The sequence below is a fragment of the Lactuca saligna genome, chromosome 4, assembly GCF_052625555.1.
Source record: "Lactuca saligna cultivar CGN05327 chromosome 4, ASM5262555v1, whole genome shotgun sequence".
Classification (NCBI taxonomy): Eukaryota; Viridiplantae; Streptophyta; class Magnoliopsida; order Asterales; family Asteraceae; genus Lactuca; species Lactuca saligna.
In genome coordinates, this window is record NC_136420.1 from 134,847,469 (window position 1) to 134,865,249 (window position 17,781).

Below are 17,781 nucleotides of genomic sequence, written 5' to 3' on the forward strand. Positions count from 1 at the left end.
GTGCCAATGGACATTTTGGTAAATTGGCAACGGGCCTTTATGGAAATTAGATTTTGTGTTCGGGAAACTTTAAGTCAAGTATGAGTTGATAATAGTGCAGGGCTTCTCGATACCTTTTCATTGATATAAGGATGGTCGGAATCGAAGTTGTATCGAGAAAGTTATGGACTTCGGAATGAATTAGGGTTTAAAGGTAAATCCATCATAAGGATTGTTTACTTGCAAGGTTTGTTAGAAAGGAATTATCTATGCAAAAAGAAAAAAAAGTTTGATAAAGACCATATTAGAGAAAAATAAAAAAGAATTAAAACCATTTGTGAAATTTTGTCTATTATAAAAAACAATAATTGTGTTACAAGTATTCAAAGACCAAGGAACCAAATATCATTTAAGTGATAGGTTAGGGACATGTATCAATATTCTAAATTTTCGGTTCTCTATTGACTGACTTAGCTTAAGAGAGTCAACTGGTCGGAAAACTTGCAAGCTGAGTGAAGGTGAAAGACAATAAACGCCGATTGCGACGGCGACGACATCTAGTTAACGGCGATGGCGAAAGGGCGAAGCTTGAAGTCGACGAAGATTATCGTTCTTCTCCTATGTCTCGTTGCTTTCTCTACTGTTTTCGCTCCTCTACCTTCCCCTCTCTCGAATTCGCTCAAACCCCACAATCATCATCATCATCATCAAGTGAGTTATCCAAATCTAGTAAAACGTCTTCAAATTTTCATGTTTTGCTAGTGATCATTTTGATTTGCTAACTGCTGATTATAAAATCAGCAGGTTGTTAATGCTCGAAAGTTTGAAATTGCTGATGATATGTTCTGGAAAGATGGAGAGCCTTTCAGAATCATCGGCGGGGACTTGCATTATTTCCGTACTCTACCTGAGGTACAGTCTCGTATATCTCCCCTTGAAGTTCGCGTTAAATCACACTACTACTATCTGTTCAATAGATATTTTGATCATCTGGGTACTCCATAACCAATTGAAGACTGAATGCTAATACACATACTCATTTTATCCCAAAGTAACATGTCTATCGCTACATTCTTCCATTGATCTGTCCCAAAAGAAAACTAGATACATCACCGTTTTACAACTCAAATTTGCCATTACTTTTTCATAGCTGTTGGTTTAGCACCGAATAACTGTACCTGATATTAGAGGATACATTTGGAAACACTAACTATCATCTGGATTTACAGCTATATAACACACACATGTAATCATCAATCATGGTCATTTTAGAACCTCCTCTTCCATATTTGGATGAATGGACTTTTCTATAGATATTTACATGATCTGACTTCTGTCATTCTTTGGGTGCAGTATTGGGAAGATAGGCTAACAAGAGCAAAGGCTTTGGGCTTGAATGCAATTCAAACTTATGTTCCATGGAATCTGCATGAACCAAAAGAGGGTCAACTAGATTTCAATGCTATTGCAGATATAGTTTCTTTTCTTGAGCTGTGTCAGAAGTTAGATTTACTGGTCATGCTAAGGGCTGGACCTTACATATGTGCAGGTCAAAACAGTAACTGAATCTGAATGTTTTAATTCCCTCTTTTAGTATCAATCAAGATTTCCTTTACATCCAAACTGTGTGTATCAATGTCAATTAATTTGCTTCTATCCATTTGCTATTTCTTGATAAACACTCTCCATTGAAGGCCACTTTTTGTTGCAGAATGGGATCTTGGTGGTTTCCCTGCTTGGTTACTTACTAAAAACCCAGCCATCAGACTGAGATCATCAGATCCAGCATACCTCACATTGGTAAATCTTCTTTTCTTTATTGATCCTTGTTTTCATTTTATGTAACATGAGTCACATTTGAGATATTACATGATAAATTATCTATGAAAAAACAAACTTTTCTCAGTTCCTACACTTACATCTCACATATCTGTGTCATTTGTGAATTTATATGAGTTGTTGCAGGTTGATAAGTGGTGGGGGATACTACTTCCTAAAATTGCTCCTCTTCTTTACCACAAAGGAGGACCTATAATTATGGTTCAGGTGGGTGATACTGAATTTCTATAAGCTCACAGATTGTTAATTTGTTATAAGATATGTTGCATTGTGAGTTTATCATGTGTAGATTGTGATTACAGATTGAGAATGAATTTGGTTCCTATGGAGTTGACAAAGACTATCTGCATCATCTGGTCAACTTAGCAAGATCACATCTCGGGGATGACCTGATACTGTAAGTTAAAGTAATATGGTAATAAATGCTCTTTTCTTTCTTAGCATTCATCACTTGACATTTATTATACACTTTGAGGGGTAGGAAGATATTTTGACTTTTGAGTTCTAAAAGTAATACGAATAGTCGAATACCACACTTTTTTCTTGATTTTTACAGATATACTACAGATGGAGGCACTAGAGATACTCTCACTAAAGGAACAATAAATGGAGAATCTGTCTTTTCAGGTATGATAACATTTCATCAATGCATAATAATCATCTTTTATCAATTCTGTTGGCTTCTAATATTGGAAAGATTAATTGTAGCTGTTGATTTTTCAACTGGAGAGGATCCTTGGCCTATTTTTAATCTGCAAAAGGAGTTTAATACACCAGGAAAATCACCACCTCTTTCTGCGTAGGTATCTTACTTTAAGTACCTATGGATAATCCTTGAATCACTTCATTTTATGATGCTGATAAGATGATATTTCAGTGAATTTTACACTGGTTGGCTTACACATTGGGGAGAGAATATTGCTAAAACTGATGCAACTTCTACAGCATCTGCCCTTGAAAAAATTCTGTCTAGGAATGGCTCTGCTGTGCTTTATGTATGATTGTATGCTATAAAAAGTATTTACATGGTGTTTGGTATGCAGTAATTGAAGATGGAATGGAATGGAGCATTCTGATGGAATAAAAAAATCATGTTTGTTTGCCACATAGGAATAGAATAGAGCATTCCTTAAATAATATGATTCCTTTTTTCTGGGCTGATGGAATGATATATTATAATTGCAAATAGCTTTTATTTATATAATCTTTAATAAAAAAAAATAACTAAAAGTATTATATTTTATGATATCGTGGTATTTTTATCTATTTAATTATTTTTATTGATGTAAACATTTTTCAAAGCGATGAATAATTCGAAATACATATAGTATATATTTCAAACAGTATGAAATATGTTTATATGTAATGTATTTAACATTATATCTTTACATGTTATTTATCAATTCAATTTCATTTAGCTTTTTTAATGTAAATAAAGATAACATCATAACATGTTTGAATGACTCATTCCATTTCTTCAAGCCACACAAACATGATAATGGAATCTCTCATTCCATTACTTTGTTCATTCCATTCCTTCATCATTCCATTCCAATATACCAAACAAACCCTCTAACAATCAAACTTACAGATGGCTCATGGTGGAACCAACTTTGGATTTTATAATGGTGCAAATGGTGCTCAGGAATCCGATTACCTTGCTGATCTTACATCCTATGATTATGTGAGACACCTCATCATTTACTTATAACATTTTTTATAAAAACAATTGACAAATTTACAAATTTACCCTCTTTCAAATGGAAACCGTCTTTTCTTCTAGGATGCTCCTATTAGTGAGTCTGGTGATGTGGATGGGGCAAAATTTAAAGGTCATATTGTGGTCATTCTTATTAGATCAATGACACTAATAATAATAATAATAATAATGATAGAGATGATTCTTTATTTTTTCAGCATTGCGGAGAGTTATTGCTAAATACAGTGCAGTTTCTCTCCCTCCAGTTCCTAAGAATAATGAGAAGACAGGATATGGTCGAATTCAGTTAGAAAAATCATCATCTTTATTTGATATATTGGACACTAATGTGCACATTAAAGCTATTGAATCTGAGAATCCAATTTCAATGGAGGCTGCAGGCCAGGTTTTTGTGATTTGTGATCATCTTAAAGAATAATTTTCTGATTTTAAAAAAAATTCAACATCAATGTCTCATTTTCAGATGTTTGGATTCTTATTATATACCTCTGAATACATAGCAAACGGAAAGGGGAGTACTTTGTCCATACCAAAGGTAAAGATAAAGTGCACATCACATAACATGAAATGCACATTGAAGTTGTAGTTATTTACAAAAATGCCACCGTTTGTTTTTCAATCATTGATATTTATATAGTGTGGTGTTTCTCATTCTTAATTTCAGGTGCATGATAGAGCCCAAGTGTATGTTACATGTCTTTCTAAAAACAAGAAAGAAAGACCACAATATGTTGCAACAATCAATCGATGGTCAAATAAGCCTGTTAATCTTCCCAAGACTGGGTGTGCTTCCACTAGCAAATTGTTAATTCTGGTAAATCAGTTCACTTCACATACTACTAATTATTTTTTTTTCAATAACATGTTAACACCTTTTGTCTGTTGATGTTCAAGGTTGAAAACATGGGTCGTTTGAATTACGGACAACTCTTGTTTGATAGCAAGGTAAAAAAAAACTCAACATAAACCAATTTACGACATTTATACCCTTTGGTTTCTTAAACTAATGTATACCATTGTCTTTTCTAGGGCATATTATCCCCTGTTTACTTAGATGGGAAACCTCTACTCAAGTGGAAAATGCTCCCAATTCCTCTCAGCAATCTAAACCAACCCAAAAAAATAAATCCGGTTTTTGACAAGCCATATTCCACTTTCATTAGAGCTTCTACTCGCAAAACCCTAAAAAGCAGTTTGGGTATGTTCAACTTGTAACACACCCTAAGCCCAAAGTTACAGACTAGCCCAATAACAAGACTCTATGTTGCTGTTTTGCAGGAGTGGATTTAAAAGAACCGGGTTTTTATACTGGTGATTTTGTTGTTGACAAAGTAACAGACACATATATGTCATTTAATGGATGGGGTAAAGGTGTAGCATTTGTCAATGACTTCAATATCGGAAGATTCTGGCCGGTAAAATTATATTTAATTCTTTACTGGATTCTGTAATGCTGTAGCTTACCTAACAATTTTTTTTTTTTTTTTTTTTTTTTTTTTTTTTTTTTTTTTTTTTTGTCTTTTTCAGTCTTTCGGGCCCCAGTGTAACCTCTATGTTCCCGCTCCAGTTCTTCGTCATGGGAAAAACGTCTTGGTATGAGTCTGCCTCTCTCTCTCTCTCTCTCTCACACACACACACACATCATCATCTTTAGAGCATTTCTCTATATTAATTAACTAATTGATTAGAGGCTAAAATTAGTTAATGATACGTGCCTAATGTACAACCGGTGTTAAAACTGTTTCTTACATAAATACTTGGATTTTACACCCTGTTTAACCTATTAAATTAATTTCCAAATTAATAATTAAGTTATGAAAAACAATTAATTATTTTCAAGGTTAAAACGTTTGACCTCTATTTCGTGGGTGTTACACATCTGAATATGTTCTTTCCTATTGGCAAACATTGAATTCTTTGCTAGAACTACACTTTGGTTGTCACAATGAAGGACACGATCTTTTTGTTACAAGCGAAACTCTGATAGGAAGTTCTTTGACCAAATAGGATGTCAAAACACTTTCAAAATAGATATTTGCTTTTGTCATCAAATCACTTCCAAAAATCTTGTTTCATGAATTCAAACAAGTGTATGCACGTATAATCAAATAGCAATCAGGTATATGTTAGATAGTTTTCAAAACATAAGATCAGTAACAAGGGATGTATGCTTCCAAAACTTAAAGATAAAGATTACAAATTAAATCAAAATTCTTTTTCTGACATAATTGTCCTCTTTATATAGGTTATACTTGAGCTCGAAAGTCCAGAGCGTGAGCTCGTGGTCAATTCAGTGAATCAGTCAGACTTCACTTGTGGTTCGAAACATACGAGGGTACATCGGTTGTAAAGGTATGAATATGATCACCTTTTTTTTGTGAAGTACCTTACACTGTAGTTCATACTACTTGTGACATTTTCTTATCAAACTAAAATAATTTAGTTGGAACTATCCATAATATGTCTTTAAGTGTTATTGTTGTAAAGATAGATATTATTTCTTTATACAAGTATTGTATTCAAGTTAACATTTGGGTCGTTATTGGAGGCCATGATTTCTATTTATGTCATGGAAACATGTCAGCATGTGATACCAATTATACCGGATTATAAAATGTTTAGCATGTGTTGTCAATTATACTGGATTATAAAATTGTAACATATTGACCAAAGAATGACAATTATTTGATAATTACACTTCTTTTGGCCTTAGGGTTTGTTACTTTTCTTTATTTTTAATAGGAATAAAAGAAACAATATGCGGTTTGGTTTGGTTTGGTTTGGTTTGGAGTTTGGTGTTGAATAAATTTAAATCGGGTTGTTTTTCTATTTTTTTTTTTTAATATTATTTTTGTTAATTGTTGCTGAGTAATTAATGTTGACTATAATTACTAACAAAAAGTTGAAGAAGTTGGATTTATGTATGTAAATACACAGGTGACTTCCGATCCATTCAATCCATTTTCTAGTTAAAACATTTAATTTTATATTTATATATATTAAAGATAAAATATAAACCTGATCCATTCATGAAAAAATGAACATGTTTAAACTGCCACATCTATTTTACATTAACCTCCTCGCATCATAACCTTATGTCACATATGTATATTGTCATGTGATCTTTATGGGTTTTGCACTTCTCCCATGTATTAAAGGTATGTTTTGACATTTCCTCTATATGCATATACTTGATATCTCATGATCAAGGGTGTTTGTTTTAATGGATCGTATTTGATTTAATCTGATCTAATCCTAATCCAAATTGATTTTGGTTTTCAGAATATAGATCAAAATAGTTCAAAACTAAACTCACATTTGATTTGAACCAACTAAATTATAATTTAATTGTATAGTCTTTCATAATTCAGACACGTTTTATAAAGTATATATATGAGGTTTAACATTAACATGTCATCCTATCATCTATCACTTAGTCAACTACAATAAAAGAGATAAAATAAAATTACTTTTGTATTATTTAAATTCGGATGGCCTTTTAAAATAAAAGTTACGATAAATTGCTGGACCAAGTTTTAAAGACAATATGAACTAAGGAACAATCTCCTCACTACTCATTGAAGACTTTAGTAAGACAATACACAAAACCAATCTGGAATCCAAAATAATAATTTGGTTTTGATTCAAACCATTGAAACTATACTAAATCTTATTAAAAAAATATCTATGAGGCTATATAGAATAGAAAGTCTTGATTTTAATTCGAATCAAAGTTTAATATAAATACCAGAATGAAATATTCAATCACTTACAATTCTTCAAACTCAACTTGTTATTTCAAGTTTATTCCTATTATAATTTCCAACTTAAAAGTAAAATCGTACGATAAAAGGACGAGCTGTTTATGAAATGTCACTCGTTTGACATTTGAGTGGTTAGTGATGTGAGCAATAAATGAGATGTTTCATTGGCTTACACCATCTAATAAGCATGACCAACGCTGTGTTCCATTAATGGGTCCCAACAACAAGAAATACTCTACGACGTCGTTTGTCCACCGACAAGGACTCTTTCCATGTGATGATATTGACTTTGTAAACTTGTGCTTTATTTTTCTTTTTATTAGAATAATTACAACGACTTGAGAAACTATTAATATAATTCGTATATGCATGAGAATTTCTATAACACGTCGCAATTGAATTTTTTTGTATAAAAATGCTCTTAATAATAGTTCTACTTCGAAAGATAAACTATTTATTACAATTATTGCATTCATTTTTTTATTATTTTTTTTATATATTTTTTAAGAACTAACTCACATACACATTAATTCTACTACTAAATCTATATATTTTGTCAACCACTGGATGAACAAAATTTCAATACACTTGATACCGTTGGGCTGTAAACTCTTTAGTTGCATTCATTTATTTACTTTTCTTAATAAATATTAATGGCACATCCCACTCGATGGTCGGGCTCCAATGTCGCAATTCAGAATAAAAGGACCGAAGTCGCACTCCAAACTTAGCACAAAAGCATCTTCCATTGAGATAACAATAATAGACATAATCTATCACAACATACAATGGATAGTGTTATGCTCACTTCCTAATAAGAGCACAAGAGACAAGTCTAGCAAAACCGAACCATACCAACAACCTTTGAAGCCAAATAGCAGACATTGTCTCCCCACAACAACAATATAAATACCACCTTCATGGAAGACTTCAATAAGATGAATACAATCTCTCAACTACTCACTCTTTGTACTCTCGTTCAAGTTCTCACATCCTAACTTAGGCGCCAAAGCGTAATTTTGGGATGATATAGGATTATTGTGGACTGTATCACTCACTTTATGATTGTATGTAAATAAATACCCAAGCTTAACTGGGAAGGACCCCATACTAAGCTACTTTTCGAACTTGGTTGCATTGTTGCTACCTTTTATAGGACCTCGAGCAAAACCAACTTCCCGATGATCCCAAAAGTGGCACACCTTATGGAAACATAAAATTAGAAGGAGTTCACAGATCATTCGACCATACCTTAATCACCCTATTATCATGTCAGTACCATTCAACTTGTCATTAAGAGCGACTACAAACTAGTTGACATTGTTGAAGCCCCATCGTTGCTCATTCATCATAAATGCGCTAAGCACCAAATTTCCTTGCCATAGGTTCCTTAGCAAAGCTCGATGTCTCAGCTGTAGAACAAACCTAGTGGGTGAAATATACTTTGACAATACATATTGTAACACCCCTATATTCAGGTACTTTTAAATTCATCCTTATGGTTTTAATTTATGTCATTTTGGTTACTATAATAAAAGGAAGTAGAAATGAGAAGCCCTAATGGCAAACTCGGAATTTGGATGGAACAGGAGTATGCTATGCGTATATATGTACGCTTAGGCTAGTATGCTAGACGTACGTCAACGTACGCGGAGCGTACTCATCAGATGTTGAAAACCCTAATTTTTAGGGTTGACCCTATATAATCCCCTTTATAACCTCATTTCTCTCATCCTTTCAGCCTCCACCCTCCTTGAGTCGATTTTACAAGCCCTAACCCTTGTGTATGTGTGTTTGTGTGTGTTCTTGGTGTTGAAGAAAGAAAGAAAGGATTCTTTGAGAAGCTTTGGCGTGGGATTCAAGCTTATAGATACGAGATCTTCATCTCTTTGGGAAGCTTCATGAGGTATAAAGCCTTGAACTTTACTTGTATTTCTTAGTGATCTAGCCATATGGAGTTGTATGAGTTTTGTCCATTTTTCTTGGACTTAATGAGTAAATGCTACTCTAAGACCAAAGGAGTTTCATTTTCAGAAGATTTGAGTTGTGTTAAGTCATAAAAATGCTTTCTTGAATCACTTAGTGCTTTCATGCAAAGTGTAGAGGTATTTAGTGGTTAAGACCAACTAAGAAGTTGGTTTTGGGTCTTAAGGATGCATGCATAACCATAAAGATGGAAACTTTATGGTTAAGAGCACCTTCTTCGACTTGGATCTAGTTATTAGATGTTTGGACTGGATGGATTAAGCCCTTATTCGAAGATTTGCATGGCCACCACGTACGATGGGCGTGGTCAACAATGCGTTTCTTGGTCAAAGAGGAGTACACTAAGCGTACAGTTGGGTATGCCCCGCGTACTCAGTCTGTTGAGGTTAGCAAATTTAGGCTTTAAGTTGGGCCACCTTTTGTGCTTAGATGCTTGGGCCCTTATTGGACCACCTAAGTATTGGTGTTTTAGGCTAAGTGAAGGGATAAACTTTAGGGTAAGGCCCAAGTAGGAGTTTAGGCCTAATTTGGAAAATTGGGCCAATTATGTGCCTTGAGTGATTTCTTAGTTTTGGACATTTTAGATCAATATTTGGGCCTAGGTCTTAGCCGAACTAGGGAAAGGGTAAAGTGGCCTGTTACCCTAGTGATTGGCTATTAGCTTAGGTTGTAATCCAATTATTAATTGGATGGTTATTTTATTGTGATAGCGCGGGGATTTTAGTGACCCAACAATCCGAGACTTTTAGTATGATTCAGCAGTGCGAGGTGAGTTTTCTTCACTGTACTTATGGGTCGAAGGCACCAAGGCCAACCCTTTGCATTGTTATCCTGATCATCGTACGATTGAGTACTATAATATTTGTTAAAACTGTATCATGGTAGATAGGATGATGTTATGGTTAGTAATCTATAAGATCTATATGCTTGTTATGGCTGGTTAATTGTATGATTATTTGTTATATATGTGTGTCGACATGGTGTATGTGTGGTTGGGTTGAGGCGGTCCTGCTTTGTGCTGAAGGCCAACAAACCTAGGGCATCCCAGATGGACTAAAGGCCAATAGGGCGTACCAGTCAGGGTGAAGGCCCGGAGAGCGTTCTAGATAGGCTGAAGACCCGGTGTGGCGTACCAATCATGTTGTACGTTCTGTGAGCGTACAAAGTAGACTGCAGGCATGTGGGGTGTTCAAGTCAAAATGAAGGCTCTGTATGTATGCTGTTTATTGTTATTATTCTAGTTTTGTGTTGTATTGGTATTTTAGGGGAACTCACTAAGCTTTGGGCTTACAGTTTTGGGTTACGTTTCAGGTACATCAGATGATCGCGAAAAGGAAAATGCATGATCGTACACCTCCTCATGTTTTGTTTTATGATTTTGGGAAAACTCTGATGATAAACATGTGTTGAAACTATTTTGTAAACAATGATGGTTTGTGGAATTGTTTTAAACTTTTAAAATTTTCATGAATTTTATAGATGTTACACATATATGATACCCTCATCTTGCCAAGGCAATAAATCCATGTTGGTCATAGCTCAAATAGGAAGTATCACAATTTGTTGGATCTATATAAACCAATGAGTGTTGTATATATAATGCTTAAGCATTTCTTCAAACAACCTTTCATTTTGTGAAAGAATGCCCTAAAAAGCCGAAAATTATTATTAGTAGGTTTCACTAGCAACTGTTTATGACCTTATGGCATTTTGGGGAAGTTTTTATGTCATTCACGAAGGAAAACCACACACCATAAAAAAAATCATTGTCTACCACCAACCCTAATATAAATATTGTAAGACCATCATTAATGAGGAAGTAAATAAGCTTATTTATGGAGGAAACTCACACACCAATGATTAATAACTTAATGAGGAAGTAGATAAGCTTATTTGTGGACGAAGTAGATAAGCTTGTTTGTGGAGCAAACTCACACTTATGAATAAATTGAGATACTATAAAAGAAAAATGTGTCCTCTTTCACAATTGATTTCACTTAATTGTAAAAATTATCAAAGAAAGAACACACACCAATGATTAATAACTTAATATCCCCACCTCTGAAAGAGTCACGACAATAAAACACTAAACACATGAAAAAACGAGCACCAAAACAAACATGATGTCATGCCAACGGATTAGCTGCCAAAATTTTATTTATTTATTTATTTATTTTGTTGTTTTTTTATTCACCTTGGGAGGAGAATGTTAACTAGGGATAAGCTTATCTAAAGAAAGATGATGCACGGTTTTCAACTTTTAGGCGTAAGCGACATGGGGGTTTTAAATTTTAAGGGTGAGAGCTTCTTAATATTATCCAAGTGTGCTTTTATAGCTTATTCCGATATATTCGATTTTATAAATACTAATTTTATATCTAAACCGAAACAAATCGGGTAACCTAAATACCCAAGTTTCCCTACCCAAAACCCATTCAATCCACACCGATCTACTTGAAATCCAAATGTATTGTTCGGTTTATTTATGTATCAACTATTTTCGATATGCATGGATAAAGAGAATGTGAGAATGAGAATGCCAAATGAGAGTGTGTCAAATAAAGGAGAGATAAAGATAGAAAGATAGAGAAAGAGAAAGAGAGATAAGCCATTTTCTTGCCCTCCATCAGCTGTTGTGATCCATTACACTCCACACCATGACTACACATGATTAAAATAAAAGTAGAATATTTTTGTCACACCCTCGGCTGAGGCAACGGAACATGTAGGGCTATGCGACTAAGTTCATGGATCACAGATAAACTGAATATATAACACAAGTACAAAAATAAAAAAACAACATTTATATTCCATCTTGATGTTTGAATACAAGGTTCTTACAAATAATAGTATAATATATGAATTGCCTTAAACAGGTAGGCGGACATAATTAAAAGTAGTAAACTAAATTTCCTGAGATTCCTGGTTATCCTTCGTTTGAATTTGCTTGATTATTGATTTCATGAGAATACATGTATTTTTAAGGTTCAACACAAGGTTGGTAAGAGTCACAGGTTTTCTGCTAGTTGCAGTAATAATACTCTTAAAATCGTTTCAAAAACTATTTTCTTTACAACTAAACCATATTTACATAAGCTTTGAAAAATTCAAACAGTGTCTTTACATAAGCAATTTCATGCTTAAAACAATTTTTAAACGAGCCAATTTTAGAAGTTGTAGTAAGAGAGAGAGAGAGAGAGAGAGAGAGAAACAGAGAGAGATATTCGTGTTAATGTTTATAGTGAGTCCTATAACCGAGCTATGCGACTTGAGTGTACACGACTACAACGCTTCATTAGACGTTGCAGTAAAAAATGTAGACACTTATCACCCGCTTCAATTGATCAGTCGAGGATATATCTAGCAACCGCAGGTGGGGATGTCAACCCCGTATAGATCTATACGTATGTATCTTGCTTCGAAGATTAACGGTTATAGTAGTGTGGGTATGCTAAGTGTTTAGACCCAGCTAATGAATAACGTAGTGTCTCACTAAAAAGTTAGTAACTAAAAAGTTTGTGAATAATTCTTAGCCGTAACTTACTTGTGGGTAAGTTCCAGGCGAAATGAATTTCATGACATCAGGTTTATAAAAGTCGAGTATGTTTGACATGTGTGTAAAGTATAAGGCACTAACTTTTATATCGAAGTATGTTTCTTTTATAAACTCTATAGTAAAAACATATGCTATTTCATGACATCAAGTTTATAAAAGTCGAGTATGTTTGACATGTGTGTAAAGTATAAGGAACTAATTCTTATAGCTAAGTATGTTTCTTTTATAAACTCTATAGAAAAAGGCATATGTTATTGCAATAGTTGTATAATTCTAACACCATAACATACTAGGATATCGAAGCTTAAAACGATATTGTTTACTTATAATATATAAGTGTTAAATAATACTTTTCAACTACTATGCACAAACATGGGCCAAACATGAAACACTGGAGGGTAGGACCATTTTGACATTTAAGTTGTTCTAAAATCCAACAACCCTATATGGCCTTTCAAACCAATCCCTATACCGTAAGCAGTTAAAAGGTATTGTAATAACATTTTTGTTTAATTTATAATACTTAGTACATGTATTCTCCCCCAAAATAAGTAAATACAAAAGAGGGGCCGTAACACTCACTTTAACGAACGGTTATCGAGTCGTTTTGAAGACCGGGATATGTTGTCGTGAAGTCGTGATCTCCGGGATTAATTCGATTTCCTAGAAAATTTCGATATAAGTTAATATATGGGAGTGATTTGGTATTTTTACTAAGTATAGCGACTTATTGAATAATTTCAAAGTTTTGTTAATTCAAACTTTATTTAAATAGTTAGTTATTTGAATAAATTTTATCTAAAAATTTACTTTAATATTTTCCAAAAGTTTAATTTAAAATTTTATTTAAATTAAAATATATTTAATAATGTGTAAAATTTTATTTAATCTAGAGTTTATTTAATATACATTAAATCAATCTTATTTACAAAATAAATTTATTAAATTTCGAATTAACATTTTGGATTCATTTGAAAGGATTTTTCCAAGATAGGGTAGATTTTGAAACTTTTATTTTAAGTTTGGAGCTTTGGGATTGATTTTGAAAGAATTTTAAAAGCTTGGTTGAGTAGTATTTATTTTGGAATAGAATTTTGAGTATAGGATTAATTTTGTGAAAATAATCAATTGAAGGGGCTGTTTTAAATAAAATAAATTGCACTCTGAGAAATTGTAACGCTTGAATCTCGGTAAGTTCATCTTTTAACATTGCATATTTAAATTGTCCCATTTTGACCCTTGAGTTGTACATGGGGCGTAGAACGAGGTACACTTAGCGTATAAGTGATGAAGCGAGTACCTAGTGGTACGCTTAGCGTACTCATGCGAGGGTGTGATCGGGGTCCCGGATGTGTACGCGGGCGTACAGCTTCGTACGCGGGGCGTACGTAATGATTAATGAAAACCCTAATTTTAGGGATTGGCCACTATATAATCATCCTTATAGACTTGAAACCCTCATTTCACCAGCCTTCTTTCCTCTTTACCCTACATTCGAACCTTAATCCCATCTTGTGTGATTTTGGAAATTAGAAGGTCATTTTGAGGTGTTTTTAGTGCTTTGCAAGAAGGTGTCCATCCTTGAAGCTTCATTGAAGGAATGAAGGCTTATAGATCCATAACCTTATCATCTTTTGGCACTCATTTGAGGTATAAAGTCTTGAACATGATGCTTATTAGCTTAGATCTCTTTCGGTTTGGATTTATGGACAATTTTGGTCCCATTGATGAGATCTTATGAGTCTACGTCGTTTTTGGAGCTTAGAGTTTCGACTTTGCTGTTATTTGGGTCCTTGAGTCATAAAGTTGTCGTCTTTGTGGTTAAGATCCATCCATGCATGAGTTAGGGCCATTTTCATGGAAGTAGAATGCTATATTTTGAGTTTGGGTTCATTTGGGGCATGCAAAATCACCAAGCCAGTGACTTTATAGATCTAGACATTGATTATGACTCAAATATGTGGTTTAGACCTTTAGGGATAAGCATTAAGTGCTTAATGGAAATGTGGCTTAATAGAGGAGTACGTTGGGCGTACAAGTTTGTACACAAAGCGTACAAGCCAATAGGCATGTACGCCGTACGTACTCAGTCAGAGTGGGCTTCATATATTAGCCCTTAGTGTGGGCCATTTCTTGGACCTATTTGCTTTGAAGCCCAAGTATTGATTGGGTGTTATTTTGTACCGATAGCTCGCGGAATCGTCAGGGCAGCAACTAGGTTTTTTTTTTTTTTTTTTTTGAGATTCAACATTTGAGGTGAGTTTCCTCACTAGGCTTTAGCAGGTCTAAGGCACCAATACCAACACTTATTGATTATGTTAGGTTGCTAGGAGTCTGCATGATGTTTGCATGTGTTATGTGCTGCTATGTATACCGGGCGGGGCTCAATGCAAGGCGAGGCCTGAGGACTGGAACATACACTAGTGTTTATGATCATTATGTGTATTAGAATGATTATGCTATATTGATTGTATGTGTATAGCGGGCGAGGCCCAATGATAGGGGAGGCCTGAGAATAACAGATTTGTAAACCGAGCGAGGCTCGATGCCGGGTGGGGCCTAATATATGATTTATTATGTATGGTATAGGGTAGTTTGGGAAACTCACTAAGCTTTGCGCTTAACGTTTTCAATTTAGTTTTCATGTACTTCTCGTTGCAAAAGGAAGAGCTCGGTTTGACTGCATCACACACACCATTGGAATTCCGCATATGATATTTTACTCTGATTTTTATGACATTTGATACATTGACTACTTTGAGATGTATAGATGATATTTGGAAATACTATTTTATCTACTTTAAAAATGAAAATTTTGGGACCGTATTTTAGGATGTTACAAGTTGGTATCAGAGCCTTGGTTTGAGGGATTCAGGCACACTCTCGGGTGTGTCTGAATTCAAACTAAGGACTTGGTAGAATTTTCAAAATAAAAATGTTTCATTAAAAAAAAGGTTTCTAAAAACAGATAAAGGGTGTGGTGCATGCAATCGACCGAACTCAAGTAAGTTTTCCCAAATTACCCATACATGCTATTTGATATGCTTGAAATCTATGAATCGCATACTAGTTAGGGCTAAGGATCTACTCGGATTTGCATAATAAAATGCTAGGAGAGATTCCTTTGTATGCCTGTTGTATGAGCTTGTAGACTTGCATGCTAGTACCGATCAATCAGTAATAGGATGGCCTGATTGGGTTATGCTTGAATCTGATACTTGATGCTCGAGTGCTGCTTGCTTTGTGCTTTTAGGACTTCTACCTAGCTTCATCTAACTAATAAATGAATATGCTAAGTTACATATCAATGGAACTAAATTATTTCAGAAGGTTAGGTTTTAACTCTACTACGCAACTCTTGTTTAAGTCTAACTGTTGTAGTGTGAGGACTCTCATTCGAAGAATTATCTAGTTTTAGTGATATGTAATAGTATTTGCGAGTTAGTTAGAAGGAGATAGCAGGAATTCCTTGTGTAGTGGATGGCGGAGAGTGGTGTGGAGTTGCCCTAGGAAAACATAGGAGAAGATTTAGTGTTGGGAGCCTTATCTGTGAGGGATGGATAGATAGATTTGGAGTGGCCTGGTTGATTCAAAGCAATTCTTGAGGAAAGTACAGATTGATGTGGAAGGTAGTATGGTCCGATACTATTAGAAGCAGAGGATCCGTACTTGATTCAAGGAGGGCTGTGATAAAATTAGGAAGCTTGTAGTATTGTGATGGCCCGATATATTTTGATGCATATTTTGATAGTTTCTATGGTCTATTTTCAGTATGGTGGTATTATGAGGCAAACCAGTCGGCAGTTCTGGTGCCGGGGAGGATTCAGACTCAGAATTTGGAGTCAGGAAGCTCAATGATCATACTAGGGATTTTCTCTCCTCAGAGATTACTCGTTTCATTCTCGATCAGACTTCTGTGATCTTCGGCTCGGTCAAGGAGGGTATCTTGGAGGTTTTGGAGGAGTGATTGAGCTTGTTTCGTTTTGGGATGATGGTTATTTCATGAGCTCGATCTTTGACATTTAGGAAGTTCCAGGGTTGTGGAGCTCCAGAGTATCATGGGGAGAAGAACCCCATTGCGTGCAGGCGTTGGTTATCAGATGTAGGTAATGCTTACCTCACTGTCGTTGTACCAAGGGGAACAAGGTCAGACTAGCTTCTTGCCTTTTGAAGGACAAGGCTTGAAACTGGTGGGAGGAGGTAAGTAGTGTTGTGGGTGATGATATGGTTGATGGGATGACATGGGATGATTTTTCGACCAGGTTTCGAGCTGATTTTACACCGATTATTGAGGTGCAATAGTTGTTGCGAGAGTTCCAAGATCTCTGCCAGACTATTAAGACGATGGCTGAGATCACCGCTATGTTTAGGGAGAAGGTGCTTCTGGTTCTGCAGTATGTGGCGGACGAGGATATGAAGAAGGCCCGATATCATGAGATGCTTAGAAGCGACATTCAGCAGTTTGCCAATCCAACTATAAGACGATGGAGGATATGATCGCCCGAGTCTGCGAGAGGGAGATTAACTCTGAGATGGAAAGGAAGAAGAAGCCAGATGAGGTTCAGACATCAGGGGGTTTGGGCAAGAGGCCCAAGGTATCAAATTCCCGATAGGGGCCATTAGAGTCGTAGCCTCTATAGCAAGTGCAGCAGGACACATGAGGGTGCGTGCAAGAGTGGTAGTGGTGGTGGTTCTGGCTGCTTCAAGTATGGCTAGACCAGTCATTATAGCAGGGAACTGCTACCACCACGTAGGGATCGAATTTAATTTGCTTTAATTGCAATAAGAGGGGATGTAAGAAGGTCCAATGTCTGAGTTTGGCTGCAGTAGGACCGTTGTCAGCACCCGCTCCTGCGACCTTGAGGATTACTGACGGCCGTCAAGGCCCGCCAGATGCGCCTGTAGCGAAGAACAGGGTTTTCCAGCTGACGGTAGAG

The 17,781-nt window shown here is 35.2% G+C and overlaps 1 protein-coding gene across 2 annotated transcripts; it reads left to right on the forward strand.

The window, feature by feature from the left end:
- The first annotated feature begins 409 nt into the window (after positions 1-409).
- BGAL17 (beta-galactosidase 17) lies at positions 410-6,066 on the forward strand. 2 transcript variants are annotated; one of them, XM_078991342.1, is made up of 19 exons: positions 410-690; positions 781-891; positions 1,333-1,528; positions 1,691-1,779; positions 1,945-2,025; positions 2,121-2,215; positions 2,375-2,445; positions 2,527-2,617; positions 2,696-2,813; positions 3,410-3,502; positions 3,602-3,650; positions 3,736-3,923; positions 4,002-4,073; positions 4,203-4,352; positions 4,433-4,483; positions 4,568-4,736; positions 4,817-4,953; positions 5,066-5,131; positions 5,784-6,066. In XM_078991342.1, exons 1-19 carry the CDS (start codon positions 550-552, stop codon positions 5,886-5,888), a joined length of 2,073 nt encoding a protein of 690 aa, XP_078847468.1. In that variant the 5' UTR covers positions 410-549; the 3' UTR covers positions 5,889-6,066. The 2 variants fall into 2 exon arrangements, with proteins under 2 accessions (XP_078847468.1, XP_078847469.1); XM_078991343.1 differs by having other exon boundaries at positions 784-891.
- Positions 6,067-17,781: the final 11,715 nt, after the last annotated feature.

What these genes read in the sequence shown, in the direction of transcription:
- BGAL17 (XM_078991342.1), top strand. Translation starts at nt 550, where the DNA reads ATGGCGAAAGGGCGAAGCTTGAAGTCGACGAAGATTATCGTTCTTCTC. An exon ending in ATCATCATCATCATCATCAA is followed by an intron (nt 691 to 780) that starts GTGAGTTATCCA and finishes TTATAAAATCAG; the next exon opens with CAGGTTGTTAATGCTCGAAA. An exon ending in GACCTATAATTATGGTTCAG is followed by an intron (nt 2,026 to 2,120) that starts GTGGGTGATACT and finishes TTGTGATTACAG; the next exon opens with ATTGAGAATGAATTTGGTTC.